Source organism: Trichomycterus rosablanca, chromosome 2 (genome assembly GCF_030014385.1).
Source record: "Trichomycterus rosablanca isolate fTriRos1 chromosome 2, fTriRos1.hap1, whole genome shotgun sequence".
NCBI lineage: Eukaryota > Metazoa > Chordata > Actinopteri > Siluriformes > Trichomycteridae > Trichomycterus > Trichomycterus rosablanca.
In genome coordinates, this window is record NC_085989.1 from 46,690,216 (window position 1) to 46,706,276 (window position 16,061).

Consider the following 16,061-nt stretch of genomic DNA (forward strand, 5'->3'; position numbering starts at 1 on the left):
CAGGTCATCAATCACACCAAGGGTCAATTTAGAACCAGGGATCGCCTTCATCTTTGCCTAGCGGCTCCATCCTCAGCACCCTTCCCCCAGTGCAACTCTCATCCCTCTTCTACACATGCTCAGAATTGAACGTCTCCATCCTGCCCTGTCCTGAACATCCTCTTGTCACACCAACCCCCTGCTCTGTCTAGTAGCTCCATCCTCAGCTCCCTTCTCCCAAGCAAAATCCCTTAAAACCACTTTGTTGGAAACATTAAACATGATGAACCATGTTCCAAAAAGTAGTCTGGCAAGATTGTGTTGAAGCATAAGTGCACTTTGAGTTGTTTATATAGGGCCATGGTAGCTTAGCGCTTAAGATACTGAACTAGTAATCAAAAGGTCGCTGGTTCAGATTCCACTACTGCCAGGTTGTCACTCTTGGGCCCTTCAGTAAGGCCCTTACCCCTCAATTGCTTAGTAAACTGTCACAGTACTGTAAGTCGCTTTGGATAAGAAGCGTAGGAGTCAAATCTGGTTTTCCGACATTTTGCAACATTTAGCAGATGCTTTTATTCAAAGTTACCTACAATTGTGACTAAATACAATTTAAGCAATTGAGGGTTAAGGGCCTTGCTCAGGGGCCCAACAGTGACAACTTGATGAATCTGTCTGTTTATCTATCTGTCTATGTATCTATATGTCAGTCTGCCTCTATCTGTCTGTCTGTATCTGTCTGTCTGCTCATGTTTGCCTATGTCTGTCTGTTTTTTTTATCTGTCTGTCTATATATATAAATATACATAAATATAAATATATATATATATATATATACATCTATCTATTTTTCTATCTGTCTGTATGTCTATCTGCCTATCTATCTGTCTCCATCCATCCATCCATCTATCTATCTGCCTACTTGTCTGTCTATCTATCTACGTATCTATCTGTCGGCCGGTCTGTCTTTGCCTGTTTACTTGTTTGACTGTGTCTGCCTGTCTGTATTGTGACTAAATACAATTCAAGCAATTGAGAGTTAAGGGCCTTGCTCAGGGGCCCAACAGTGGCAACTTGGCAGTGGTGGGGGTTTGAATCGGCAACCTCTGATTACCAGTCCAGTACCTTAACCACTGAGCTACTGCTGCCCCAACAGCAGCACTTTAATAATGGGCTAAAGATTTACCTGAAGTTCATTAGCTAGCAATTCAAAATCACAAATTCAGGATGTACTGTCCACCTTAACCAAAATTAGACTGTCAGCTAAACTCGCTGAATAACAACATTAAGAGTCGGGATGTAGATACATGTTGACACAGAAGAGTAAAACTAGAACAATAAACATACTTTAAATTGCTTACTTGCAAATGGTATATGCATTAACATGTTTAAGCGTGACTGCATACTACAGAATAGCGTACTCAGCATGGTGTGTTACGATAACTTAAAACACAGCGTGCAGTATTAATTGAACACAAATGTAAATGTTACATTGCAAATTAACACTTCCTTTACACAAACTTATAAATAATAATAATAAACAAAAACTTACGGGCAATGCTCGTGACTGGACTAAACCAATGAATTACAACTGCTGACGACGTCACACCATGCTACCTGAACTAGCATGAGGCTCTAAATTAAGGTGGTACACCAATATCAACTGTACTGAAACAAATGACTATAACGAATGCCTGGAGGCAGAACACAGGAGTGAATCAAGCCGAGCCGAAAACGAGACCGAGGAGAAAATGGTCTGAGCACCCAAGAGAAAAGCCAAAAGCCACAAGTCCTCTCTGACCTCTGCTCCAGAAGCTTAAGAGCTGCTCCATTAACAGCTGATGTGAGACTTCAGGACAGCGAGTCCAGAAAGAACTGAAATCTGAGACAGAAGACGGCTTTCTGAATCTCTTACTGCTGCAAACTTGTCTTGCTAAATAATTTAAGATCTTAAAACTAAACATGTTATATGAAACTTTAATAAAAACACAGAAACCTCCAACCAGGACACCCATGTGATAAAATCATTGACCCCTTAAGAACAATAATAGAAACTAAACAGTGGGACAGTGGAAGCCTAGTGGGTAGAGCTGGGTTATCAATCGAATATATATAAAAGTAAATGTGTGTGTGTGTGTGTCCCAATACATTTGTCCATGTAGTGTAAGTGGTAGGCTAAGTGTGGCACCTTTACTAAGACTTCTAACAGGAGATTAGACTCCAGCCAGCATATCTCTTTGCGGCCTTCTGCTATCAATCAGAAGGTTGTGAGTTTAAATCCTGGCTCTGCCATGCAGCCACTGTTGGGCCCTTGAGCAAGGCCCTTAACACTCCTAGCTCCAGGGACGCCATACAATGACTGCAGAGAAAGACTGTACATGTGTGTTTGTATATCTGACAAATAAAGAAATTCTGTTTTATGATGCAGTATATTGTCAAAAGTATGTGGACACCCTTTATAATTAATACATTTTTACAATTCATACAAAATAATTATGAATCTTTACTAGAGAAGTAAAAGCTGTTATAGTGACAAACGTAATATTGCCCATGGTTTTGTAATGATATGTCCATCAAGCTAGTGTCTGTGTGTCCACATACTTTTGGTAATACAGTGTGTATGTGCTGTTGGTCCAGTGGAAGCTGGAGTGACCGTCCACAGCCAAGTGAGAGACGAAAACGCTTCAGCTCATTCAGTAGCAATTTCAACTTCCACCCTGCTAGAGTGGAGCTAATGAGAATGAAATGAAGACTCTTAAGACTTGTAGACTACACACACACACACACACACGCCTCTGCTGGACGTCCCTCATTGACCTTAGCATCAAGAGTGCTGCTCGTAGAGCTCCATTACCATCCAAATAGATTTTCAACATTTTGGAAAAGGAGGCAGGGCTGTGTGTGTGTGTGTGTGTGTGTATGTGTTAAACTGGAAGGATGACCTCTAAACCCCGTTTAGGACCCACAGCGCGGCTCAGTCTTACACCACAGAGCATGAATACTTAATGCACGAGTCAGTTTTTGGGCCCCGTCTCATTACACCTTTTAGCCACAGAGTGGATTCACACACACACTCACACACACACACACGCTGACCTTTTAGTGAGTGTCGGGGGAGTAAAAGTCAGGACGAGGGGCGGGGTGGGTGGTGAATGATCCGTGGAGGAAAAAGGTCTGTTTAGATAAAGATGTAAAGGAGAAAGTTGATTGTGAGACTAAATGTCTGGACTTTGATCCACGCTGAAGATTTTCTGCTTCAGTTAAAAGATCAGCAACATCACAACAACAACATAATCATTAACACAAAAGCATCTGTCTGTCTGTCTGTCTTTATCTGAGCATCTGCCTCTCTGTGTTTGTCTGTCTATATCTATCTGTCTGTCTGCACGTCTGCCTTCTGACTATCAATCAATCAATCAGCCTGTCTGTCTGTCTGTCTGTCTGTCTGTCTGTCTGTCTATCTATCTGCCTATCTATCTATCTGTCTGTCTGGCTACCAGTCTGTCTGTCTGCCTATCTGTCTAACTGTCTGTCTAGCTGTCTGTATGCTCATCTGCCTGTCTGCCTACCTTTCTGCCAGTCTGCTCGTCTGTCTGCCTGTCTAAGCAACTGCCTCTCTGTGGCTGTCTGTTTGCCTGCTCATGTCTGCCCATCTGTCTGTCTGTTTTCCTGTCCATCTGCCTGTCTGTTTTTCTGTATGCCTGTCTGTCTGCTTCAGCATCTGCCTCTCTGTGTCTGTCTTTCTGTCTGCTTATCTATCTGCCTGTGTATCTCTGTCTATCTGTCTATCTGTTTGTACGTTTGTCTTTCTGTCTGTCTGAACAACTGCTTCTCTGTCTGTGTTTCTGCCAGTCTGTTTGCTCATGTCTGTCTGTCTAAGCAACTGCCTCTCAGTGTCTGTCTGTCTACTTGCCTGTCTGTGTCTGTCTGTCTGCCAGTCTGCCTATCTGTATGCCTGTCTGTCTGTCTGTCACTGTCAATCTATCTGTCTGTGTCCATCTGCCTGTTTATCTGTCTATCTGTACATCTGTCTGATCAACTGCCTCTCTGTGTCTGTCTGTCTGCCAGTCTGCCAATCTGTCTGTTTATCTGTATGCCTGTCTGTCTGTCTGTCACAATGAGCAGATGTTACAGTCCACATATTCTTGATAGGGTTGATATCAGGAGTTTAGAAAGGCCATTTTACCCTGACATAATAATTCTGACTAGCAACTAAAAAAATACTAACAATTATGATTGAATGAGGGTTAAGGACCTTGCTCAGGGGCCCGACAGTGGCAACTTGGCAGTAGTAAGGGTTTAAACGAAAGCCTTCTTATCACTAAACCAGTACATTTAACCTCTGAGCCACCACTGCCCAGCCGTTTGTATCTGAGTGTTATTGTTTTACGTTTTAGGGCATCATGGGAAGGACAATTACCGTGCTGCTCAAGACATGCACAATTTCATCTCGTCTGGATTCGTCACGCTTGGTCGAGGACAGCTGAAAGGTACCTGCATGTCTATTTACCCCCTCATGCCGGTAAATCAATCTTACCCTGTTATAACCAGACGAACTCTGTTTATGTGATTAAGATACAAGTGTACATCACAACTGTCCAGAAATCCAACCATTATTAAAGTCGGGAGGTTTTAAGGATTTAAAATTGTACTTCCTTTAATATTTCAAGAGGTTTTAAAAATAAGTATGAACAAAACCTTTAATGTTCAGCATTAGCTTTAAATACTCATGTAAACAATCCAAGGAAATAAAGTTAAATGTAGAATTTTAAAGGTGCTTCATGTAGTATGTTGAATCAAAGTCTAAACACACACTCAGCGAGTCTCAGCTCTGCCTGCCGGCTGGGCTGAGCGGCCACATGAACAAGGATTGGCCTATTGTTCATTTAGGGGTGGGATATTAAGCCGTATAGGGTCTCTCTCATGACTAATGCAATTACAACCTCTGCTGGCTGATTGATGGTGCCTGCACAGAGATGAGAAAAAAGTGCTGTCAGGGTGTGTCTCTCCGTACACAGTGCTGATCCACATTGCACTCGTCAAAGTGTAGGTGACAAAATGCATACGGCTGCTGCCCAAGTGTCGGAGGGGGCGTGGGTTAGCTTTGTTCTCCTCAATCAGAGCTAGAATCGGCATTAGGGGAGAGGAAGCATGACGCAATCGGGCAATTGGACGCACTAAAAAAAAAAAAAGAAATATATATATGTATATATATATATATGTATATATATATATATATATATATATATATAGGGGTTGGACAAAATAACTGAAACACCTGTCATTTTAGTGTGGGAGGTTTCATGGCTAAATTGGACCAGTCTGGTGGCCAATCTTCATTAATTGCACATTGCACCAGTAAGAGCAGAGTGTGAAGGTTCAATTAGCAGGGTAAGAGCACAGTTTTGCTCAAAATATTGCAATGCACACAACATTATGGGTGACATACCAGAGTTCAAAAGAGGACAAATTGTTGGTGCACGTCTTGCTGGCGCATCTGTGACCAAGACAGCAAGTCTTTGTGATGTATCAAGAGCCACGGTATCCAGGGTAATGTCAGCATACCACCAAGAAGGACAAACCACATCCAACAGGATTAACTGTGGACGCAAGAGGAAGCTGTCTGAAAGGGATGTTCGGGTGCTAACCCGGATTGTATCCAAAAAACATAAAACCACAGCTGCCCAAATCACGGCAGAATTAAATGTGCACCTCAACTCTCCTGTTTCCACCAGAACTGTCCGTCGGGAGCTCCACAGGGTCAATATACACGGCCGGGCTGCTATAGCCAAACCTTTGGTCACTCGTGCCAATGCCAAACGTCGGTTTCAATGGTGCAAGGAGCGCAAATCTTGGGCTGTGGACAGTGTGAAACATGTATTGTTCTTTGATGAGTCCACCTTTACTGTTTTCCCCACATCCGGGAGAGTTACGGTGTGGAGAAGCCCCAAAGAAGCGTACCACCCAGACTGTTGCATGCCCAGAGTGAAGCATGGGGGTGGATCAGTGATGGTTTGGGCTGCCATATCATGGCATTCCCTTGGCCCAATACTTGTGCTAGATGGGCGCGTCACTGCCAAGGACTACCGAACCATTCTGGAGGACCATGTGCATCCAATGGCGGTGCCGTGTATCAGGATGACAATGCACCAATACACACAGCAGACTGGTGAAAGATTGGTTTGATGAACATGAAAGTGAAGTTGAACATCTCCCATGGCCTGCACAGTCACCAGATCTAAATATTATTGAGCCACTTTGGGGTGTTTTGGAGAAGCGAGTCAGGAAACGTTTTCCTCCACCAGCATCACGTAGTGACCTGGCCACTATCCTGCAAGAAGAATGGCTTAAAATCCCTCTGACCACTGTGCAGGACTTGTATATGTCATTTCCAAGACGAATTGATGCTGTATTGGCCGCAAAAGGAGGCCCTACATCATACTAATACATTTTTGTGGTCTAAAACCAGGTGTTTCAGTTATTTTGTCCAACCCCTGTATATATATATATATATATATATATATATATATATATATATATATATATATGTATATATATATATATATTAGTGCGTCCAATTGCCCGATTGCGTCATGCATAAATATATAAAACTTTACAAACTCCTGTACTTTAAGGTGATTGATGTAGCTAAAATCAAACTTAGGAAATTAGAGAAATGTAACTGAAGCCCTGTACCTACAAGAACTTAAAATGATCATTTTAGGCATTCAGTCAGTATAGAAATACGCAGAAACATTCACAGCCTGCAACGGAGAAAGTGGACAGAACAGGGACAGCGCAGAACTGAGAACTGGTGGATACAATATTGTGAGCTGCTCAGAGCGCCTACAACAACCCATTTCACGGAAAAAGAGGAAGACACGGAAAAGCTGAGTATGACGATGTAAAAGCAACTCCTAACTTTGTCAACTAGCACAGCTTTAACTAGATCTGAACATGGGACCCGCTCCAAAAAAGGGCAGTCATGTCACATCTGGGGCAGCTGGTTTATCCAGGGCGGTTCGTTTGAAAAGTGCAGCAATGCCAGCTGAGTGTCCAAAAAAAAAGAGTAAAGTATGCTGCCATTATACGCCAGCAGAAAACAGGTTCCAGAGTCACGGTTCCAGAAAAAGTAGGTTGTCAGGAGAAGGGCTGTCAAGTCTGTGAGGAAGAAACCGTGATAAATAGAAACACGTCCACCTGGAACACGAGACATAGTTAAGAGGAACCGACACATCAGTTATCTGCACCTCTATGCCCCCTCTATTGTCCATATTTGGCAAGGCAGAAAGACACAAATCTGTAACCGAGTCATACTGCCAATCTCCACTGACATTCCCGGTACGGCCAAAAGAATGTAGACTCCCCTTCTAATAATTAAGATCAGACATTTTAGCTAACAGGTGTATATAATCACTGGACAACAATGTTTTGCAAAAGTTCTGTTTCCTTGAAATCTTTTGGTAATTGTGACAGACCCATTGAAGCTGAACACAAATGTATGGTCTGATTGTCTGTATCACATATACATTTTGAGAAACATGATATTAAGTTTTATTGATAATAACACATTCAAATCTAACATGTGTCATTAGTTCAACAGAGCTAAAAGTGTTTTCATTTCTACTCAACATCTGATGCATCTCCAGCAATAGTCAGCCAGCACTGACAAATTCCAGTGGCAATGTCTAGGTAAAAGCGTTTGATTTCCAAATGATTTTCTCAGGTCCCACCACCAGCTCTTTGAACTGATCATTCATCGTGTGTCCGATTTGTGGACCAACAGAAATGCCTTCACTCATCTTGGCATCAGTTATTCTTGGGAACACTTGTCTCAAATAACGAATACCTATCCCATTTTTTGTTCATTGCTTGATGTGTTTCAACAACAGTTCCATGTTCTGGTATGTTTCCTTCATGTGTGCAGCATACCAACAGGTACTGAAGGATAGACATTGTCACTGTATAACAAGACAGCCTTAAGCCTTAACAATCATGAATCAATAAAATGGTATGTGATAAGAAAATTTTTAAGTAATTTTTGTTATCAGCAGTTCAAAATACATAAGATACACCCAAAAGTGTTCAAGAAACAAAATCTCTGTTGACCAGTGATAATCAATTCAATAAAGTATGCTTCCACAATTGTCTCAACAGCTTGGGGAAGGCTCTTTCCTGTTCCAGTATTCATTTGCTTATGCGCATAGTGAAGGGCAAGTCGTAGCCTAGTGGTTAAGGTACTGGACTAGTAATTAGAAGGTCGCTGGTTCACGCCTCACCACTGCCAGGTTGCCACTGTTGGGCCCTTGAGCAAGGCCCTTAACCCTCAATTGCTCAGACTGTATACTGTAACTGTAATGTAAGTCGCTTTGGATAAAAGGCGTCTGCTAAATGCCAAAATTTTAAATGTAAATGTAGTGAAGACCATAAGAAACTGGTTTGAAGTTTGATGTAGAGAAACACCAGTGGCCTGCACAAAGCTCTGATCTCACCCACACTGAACACCTTGTGTCTGACCTTAGAGATGGTCTTTTGAATGACTGGTCATATTTGGAAAAGGGGGGTGGGGAATTCCAAGATTTTGGCAAGTTGTTCATGGACTTTTTGCCATGTAGTGCACATATACTATTTCATAACACTTATGCACATCATGGTCATGTATTTGCACCCCCCCACCTGAGGAGGGACTCATTGATGCCAGAGGACATAAAAGCTTTGGCATCTGGTACTGACCAACAGAAGAGCTACTGTGACTCAAACTTCAGAAGTGAATGTGTCACAAAACCTTCTGTCTGGAGCTGCATAGTCTTAGGTGTAACCAGTCTCAAAAGCACCTTCAGTTGGCTTGTAGGCATCAGAACTGGACATCAAAGCAATGCTAGAAGGTCGACTGGTCCATGGAATCCTGTTTTCTCATGGTCAGATCACAGCCAGCCAGGCAGGTGTACATTATTTAGGTCTGATACAGGACGATCCACTTTAAAAAGACCTGCTGGTAACGTCCTGGTACCAGATTCCACGGGATACTGGTCTTGTGGAGTCAATGTGTGTAGACTTCTAGCCTCAGCTGCATCTATGTACATTTCCATTTTTGGCATTTAGCAAATGCTTTGGTCCAAAGCGACGTACAGTTGTGACAGTATACAGTCTAAGCAATTGAGGGCTGAACAGTGGCAACCTGGCACTGATGGGTCGTGAACCGGCAACCTTCAGATTACTACTCCAGTGCCTTCACCACTAGGCTACTAGGCTACTAGGCTACAACTGCATCTAGTACGTAAAAGTAACAATGCCAGTTTTGGGCGGCACTGTGGCTTGATGGGTAGCACTATCGCATCACAGCAAGAAGGTCTTGTGTTTGATTTCCAAGTGGAGCGGTCTGGGACTTTTCTGGGTGATGTTCTCCATGTTTCTGTGTTTGGAGTGTTTCTTGCCTTTTGCCCAGTGAAATGTACTGTATTTATTTATTTATTTTATTTGAATTTTTTATTTTTCTCGTTTTTTCCCCCAATTTTTCTCCCCTAATCTAGTCGTGTCCAATTACCCTGAATGCGTCCTCTATACTGATTCGATCCTTCACCGCTGACTGAGGACACCTCTCAACTGACATACGGGGCGTGTACTCTGGCACGTACAGTCAGTACAGACTGCATACACTGACAGGCACCATGTATGAAGGGCCACACCCCCACCACCATTATTCCTCAGCCCTGTGCGGGCGCCATCAGTCAGCCAGCAGGGGCCGCATATGCACCAGTTATGAGGACCTATGATCCGACTTTTTTACCCTCTAACAGCCAATCGTTGTTCATGCAGCCGCCCAGCCCAGTCGGAAAGGCAGAGCTGAGATTCGATACGATGTATTCGAAACCCCAACTCTGGTGCGCTAGCGTACATTACCGCTGCACCACCTGAGCGGCGTACCCACTGTATTGTACCCACTGTGACCCTGAATACGATAAAGCGGTGGTAAAACAGACTGAATGAATGAGTCCTTTCTGTGTGGGGTTTGCATGTTCTCCCCGTGTCTGTGTGGTTTACTTCCCACAGTCCAAAGACATGCAGTCTGGTTAACTGGAGATTGCCCTAAGTGTGTGTGTTTGCCCTGTGATGGACTGGTGACTTGTCCAGGGTGTTTCCTGCCTTTCGCCCAGTGAATCATACCCACAGTGACCCTGACTAGAATAAAGCGCTGATAAAACATACAATGAATGAATGAATTAATGAATCAGTTCCAGTGTTTATAAAAAAGAGACATTTTTCAGCCTCAGGGAAAAATAAAAGCATGACGTATTAAACCCGAGTTAAAGTCATGGTAAAACAGTCGTTACTGACATCACGCCTCATTTAGAAGTCACAGGACGAAAAGCGAATCGTAAAAGAAGGATAGAATAATAGAAGCCCATCTGACATCCTGAGCATTGTCTTCTCAGTCCTGTAAGCGTTTATTCAAGGTTGTGTGTGTGTGTGTGTGTGTGTGTGTGTAGAATGGCATGTTGACAGTGCTATAATGATGTTTCCTCGAGCTAATTAACAGACTGAAACAGCTTGCCGGTGTTAAAGGGGAACACGGCGGGACTCTCTCATCTTCTCCCTCCGGCTTCTATTGTTTCTATTGTGAAGCCTCACAGAGGAAGTGAATACGAGTGGCGCACGCCAACACGTTATCATCAGCGCCGCTCTACAACTGAGCCACAACCAGAAAGAAAAGAGTCACAAAGCTCTGGGTTCTGAATAGCCGCCGTGTTGTCAGCAACAAGATGATTGTGTTTTTTTATACGGAGGACTCGGGGCTCCAGATATTTTTAGAGTTCAGGTTATACGACAGAATCAGAGTTAGGATTCACCTTGTATCAATAATTTGTAGATTCAAAATTATGCAGACACCTAAACAAAGCTTTTATTCCAAAATGATGTGAGCCCATTTGCAGCTGTACTAGCCTTTCCACAAGATTTTGGAGAACATCTGACCAAAGAACATTTGCCTGGCTTTTAATGGACGTTTCAAAATCACCCTAAAGGTGGTCAGTGGGGTCAAGGACATCATACCTCGGGTTTATTGACCTTGCTGACGGCATGGCGGTGCAATGAGTAGCGCTGTCACCTACCAGCATGAAGGGCATAGGTTCGAAACCTTGTTCTTGCTGTGACTGCGAGGGTTTCATCTGGAAGCTCCCGTTTCCTCCCACAGTCCAAAGACATGCAAGTGAGGTGTTTCTTGCCTTTCGTCCAATGAATCAGACCTGCAGCAACCATGACCAGGATAAAGCCTGGGTACAACAGACAATAAATGAATGCTAAAAATTTTGTAGCATATCATTTATTTTATTTATTAGTGTTTATACACTTAAATAAATATATATACACTGATCAGCCATAACATTAAAACCACCTCCTTGTTTCTACACTCACTGTCCATTTTATCAGCTCCACTTACCATATAGAAGTACTTTGTAGTACTACAATTACTGACTGTAGTTCATCTATTCTCTGCATGCTTTGTTAGCCCCCTTTCATGCTGTTCTTTAATGGTCAGGACCCCCACAGGACTACCACAGAGCAGGTATTATTTAGGTGGTGGATCATTCCTCAGCACTGCAGTGACACTGACATGGTGGTGGTGTGTTAGTGTGTGTTGTGCTGGTATGAGTGGATCAGATGCAGCAGCGCTGCTGGAGTTTTTAAATACCGTGTCCACTCACTGTCCACTCTATTAGACACTCCTACCTAGTTGATCCACATTGTAGATGTAACGTCAGAGACGATCGCTCATCTATTGCTGCTGTTTGAGGTGGTCATCTTCTAGACCTTCATCAGTGGTCACAGGACGCTGCCCACAGGGCGCTGTTGGCTGGATATTTTTGGTTAGTGGACTATTCTCAGTCCAGCAGTGACAGTGAGGTGTTTAAAACTCCATCAGCGCTGCTGCTGATCCACTCGTACCAGCACAACACACACTAACACACCACCACCATGTCAGTGTCACTGCAGTGCTGCGAATGATCCACCACCTAAATAATACCTACTCTGTAGTGGTCCTGACCATTGAAGAACAGCATGAAAGCGGGCTAACAAAGCATGCAGAGAAACAGATAGGCTACAGTCAGTAATTGTAGATCTACAAAAAGCTTCTATATGGTAATTGGAGCTGATAAAATGGACAGTGAGTGTAGAAACAAGGAGGTGGTTTTAATGTTATGGCTGATCGGTGTATATTTAAATACATTAGAACTTTTTAAATGGGTGTTGTTTGAACACTTCAGCTTACTGTTTAGTAGGGGTGTTCACATACTTTTGGCCACTTATTGTATTCATATGAGTAAGAATAAAAGTAGAGGTGGCACTTTTAATCCTCATTTAAATCACAAAGGAACTTTCTTCCTTCTTGGAATGGGATTGGAGGGCAAATCCAAAGCGACTTACAATTATCACTGAAGACAATTTGAGCAATTGAGGGTTAAGAGCCTCGCTCAAGGGCCCAACAGTGGCAACCTGGTGATGGTGGGGCTTAAATCACCTTATGACTACTAGTCCAGTATCTAAGCTAAGCTGCCACTGCCCTACTCTAAACAATGTTCTGGTGATTACAGCGTACATGTACATCCTGAAATATAAGAACCACCCTAGGAAGGAATGTTTGCCCCATAGGGTGCGCCTCAGCCTAAAATGCATTATATATCTCATATTTGCTGCTTTGGAGACCGTGATTATCACCAGAGGCTACTTGTTTTACTACTGTGATAAAAGTCTGTTTATATTTTAAAAAATATAAGACCATTTTCAGTTGCTTAGGGGTCTAGGTGTTGCGCTCTTTACACCACTTACACTGACTTTTGCTATAAAATCGATCATTAAATAGCAGATCTACCATAAATTCCTGCATCCTGAGGTATCAATGTTGCTGAGCCTGGACGATGGAGGTGTTTTTTGTACTTGAGTGGTATTTCTGGAGACCTTTAGTAACATCCCTAAAGTGGTATTTATTCCTGTCAGGGAGTTTTTACTTGTTGACACTTTGGGGACCCATAATCTGGTCTCTTTTAGTTGCTTTATTTATTTATTTATTTTTAAATCTGCCCAGCTGCCTGTCTATATATCTGTCTGAACATTACATATATCACGAAACATATAAAATGTCACGTTTTTCTTACCCAGTCCTGAAAAAACACATGTATGGGACTTGAGTCCCTCAAGTATTAGTTCCAGGCCCTCTATTATTTACTTCCAATTTCTTCTACCTTACCTCTTTAAACTTTAAAAACAACCGAACTGAACCACTAAAACAGTGTGAGACTCTACTTATATCTAATCCTTTTATACCAGAACAATAAAATACAAGCAGAACAGTGTTTAATAATCAGATTTGTAATGTACGGCTTTCTCCTGAACAAAAAAATAAAAAAAAGGATGCAATTAGCCAGGCTTACTTGACTTAATAATAGACTCAATGATAGGCTGCGCTCACATGAATGCTGTTGCCTTTTGTGAAAAGAAAAAGGAAAAAAAAAAAAAACCCTGCACCACTGCCAGAGATATAATCTAACGGTGCCCAACGATGCATCAGAACAACTCTGCATAATTTGTCAAAAAAGGTCACCAGTATATACATGTATATACGTATATACAGTATATGGTAAAACCCTGCATATATCATATACGAGGGATCTTCAAAAAGTTTCCTCACTTTCATATATTGGTTGGAAACGGTGAGGGTTGGTTGGGTTGGGTTGGGTGACGATGTAGAAAACAGATGTCATTTGGTTTTAAAATTCTGATTAAATCACTGATTATCTCTTCATCACAGCACCTGTTAGTAAGTGGGATATATTAGGCAGCAAGTGAACATTTTATCCTCAAAGTTGATGTGTTAGAAGCAGAAAAATTGGCGAGCGTAAGGATTTGAGCGGGCCAAATTGTGATGGCTAGATGACGTAACAATACATCCTCATGTAAACACTGACTAAAAGGTGACATCTCTTTATTTTCTGTGGAGGATTCTTTCTGTACTGTGTAAGTTATCTAATGTTTAATCTTTGTGTCAGTGTCAGACTGCATGTGCTTATGTAGAGCTTGTTTGACTGCAACTATTAAACCTTGTCAGGATTATCAGATGTGTACTTAGGAACCACTAAAACTCAATTGACTAGACAATATCAGCAGCATGTACTACTATTCTTTTTAGTTTTAGTTTAATGGGGAACAAATTTAGTTGAGGTCTTCTCATCCAGAGGTGTTTAGTGTGGCTGAGATTAGGGTTTTCTGCAAGCCATTGTGTTTCCTCAACACCAAGCTTGTCAAGTCATGTGTACATGGACAGGGGGGGCACAGTCATGCAACTTTATATTAATGTTTTGGAATGGGATGGGCAAGCTCATGATCAGGTGTCGCAATTTGCAGCAGGGGCAGGTGTAGCCTTGTGGTTTGGGTACTGGTCCTGTAGTCAGGAGGTCGCTGGTTCAAGCCGTACCACTGCCAGGTTGCTGCTGTTGGGCCCTTGAGCAAGGCCCTTAATTGTTTAAACTGTATACTGTCACAGTACTGTAAGTTGCTTTGAATAAAGGCGTCTGCTAAATGCCGAAAATGTAAATGGGTCAGAGCATCTTCAAAACTGCAGCTCATTGATGCATGTGGGGAGCGAAGGCTGGTCCGTGTGGTCCGATCCAACAGACGAGCTACTGTAGCTCAAACTGCTGAAGAAGTTAATGCTGGTTCTGATAGAAAGGTGTCAGAATACACAGTGAAACAATATACTGTATATGTACAGTATATATATATATACTGTATATATATACAGTATATATATATTTGCAGAGTAGAGCAATACTGTGCAAAAAGACACTAACAAAAAAGAGGACAATCACAAATAAATCAGGTGGCCAAAATAATGGAAATAAAAATAAATTAAAGACACAAAATTTCTGCAGCCTGCAACGGAGAAAGTGAATCTAACAGGGACAGTGCAGAACTGAGAACTAAATGCCACAATATGACAGGCTGCTCTAGTCGTCTGCGAAAAGCCAGCTCTTGGAAAATAAGGAACGGTAGGGAACTCTAAGAACTAGCAGGGACTAGAATAGAATAGAACTTTATTGTCACTTGTAATTGCGTACAGTTACAGTGAAATTAGCCATCAACCCGTCCAGAACATTCAATATGACAAGGGGGGAGACAGAACGGGAAGACAGGATAAGAAACAAGAAATGATAACACATTGGGAGAAAAGGAGATAAAAAAAAAACCAGCAACCAGATTGCACTCCCTGAGGAGCACACTATGGTAACACGAAAAAAAAGCCCCTAACAGCACACAAGCACATGTAAACATAAGAACATAACATAGTCACAGAGGGTAGGGGAGGGTAGGTACGAGATGACCCGTTGCAACAAATCCTCTGGAGGAATTTTCTTATCAGCACGGCCGAAGCTGAAAACAGGGGAAGCCAAAGAGCAGAAATGACTTGTTTTTTTAATCTGTGCACGAATACAATTTCTTTAACACATGCTCTCAGATTGAGTCAGCCTCTGATTCACACCGTTTTGCAAAGCCATTAGTTTCTCCAACATGGAATCTATATTGCGATTTATAGTCACAGTCTGAGTTCCAACGGCTCTGCCCATCATATCAATCAAATTGGGCAGTTTCTGGGGACCTTTGACAACTGACCCAACTCTTTTAATTTCTCGATATAGCAGGGTAAAGCCTAATCCAATCAGCAAAAACCCCACAATCAAAGTTCCGAATAGGTAAACATCCTCTATGTCCTCTAACGAAAGAGGTGCCAGGGGCGCCGGGGCATGTGGGTTCCCCCGAACCCAAACTTCTCGATGAGAAGATGGTGTCAATAGCATTCAGAGACCATTTAACCAATTCCATAATTTGTTCTTTGAAGAGCAGTGCTAAGAGAATCCCTGTAGAGTAGAGTAGACGAGACAATTAGATACAGGAGAAGCCAAGCAGGAAAGATAAGGGAGGAGAGAGAAGTGCGACCGCCTTCCACGAGAGCTAAAGCAACTAGGGACTAGGTGCATCTGGCACATAACTGGGATTTACAGGCTTGATCCCTATAAAAATGGGATGTCACACTG

The 16,061-nt window shown here is 42.4% G+C and overlaps 1 protein-coding gene across 1 annotated transcript in view; it reads left to right on the forward strand.

The window, feature by feature from the left end:
* Nucleotides 1-16,061, forward strand: part of LOC134334237 (protein shisa-6-like) — a 189,978-nt gene that overhangs the window by 48,563 nt on the left and 125,354 nt on the right. The window contains exon 3 of the mRNA XM_063016477.1: nt 4,374-4,466. Coding sequence (XP_062872547.1) covers nt 4,374-4,466 — 93 coding nt within the window. The remainder of the gene's footprint in view (nt 1-4,373; nt 4,467-16,061) is intronic.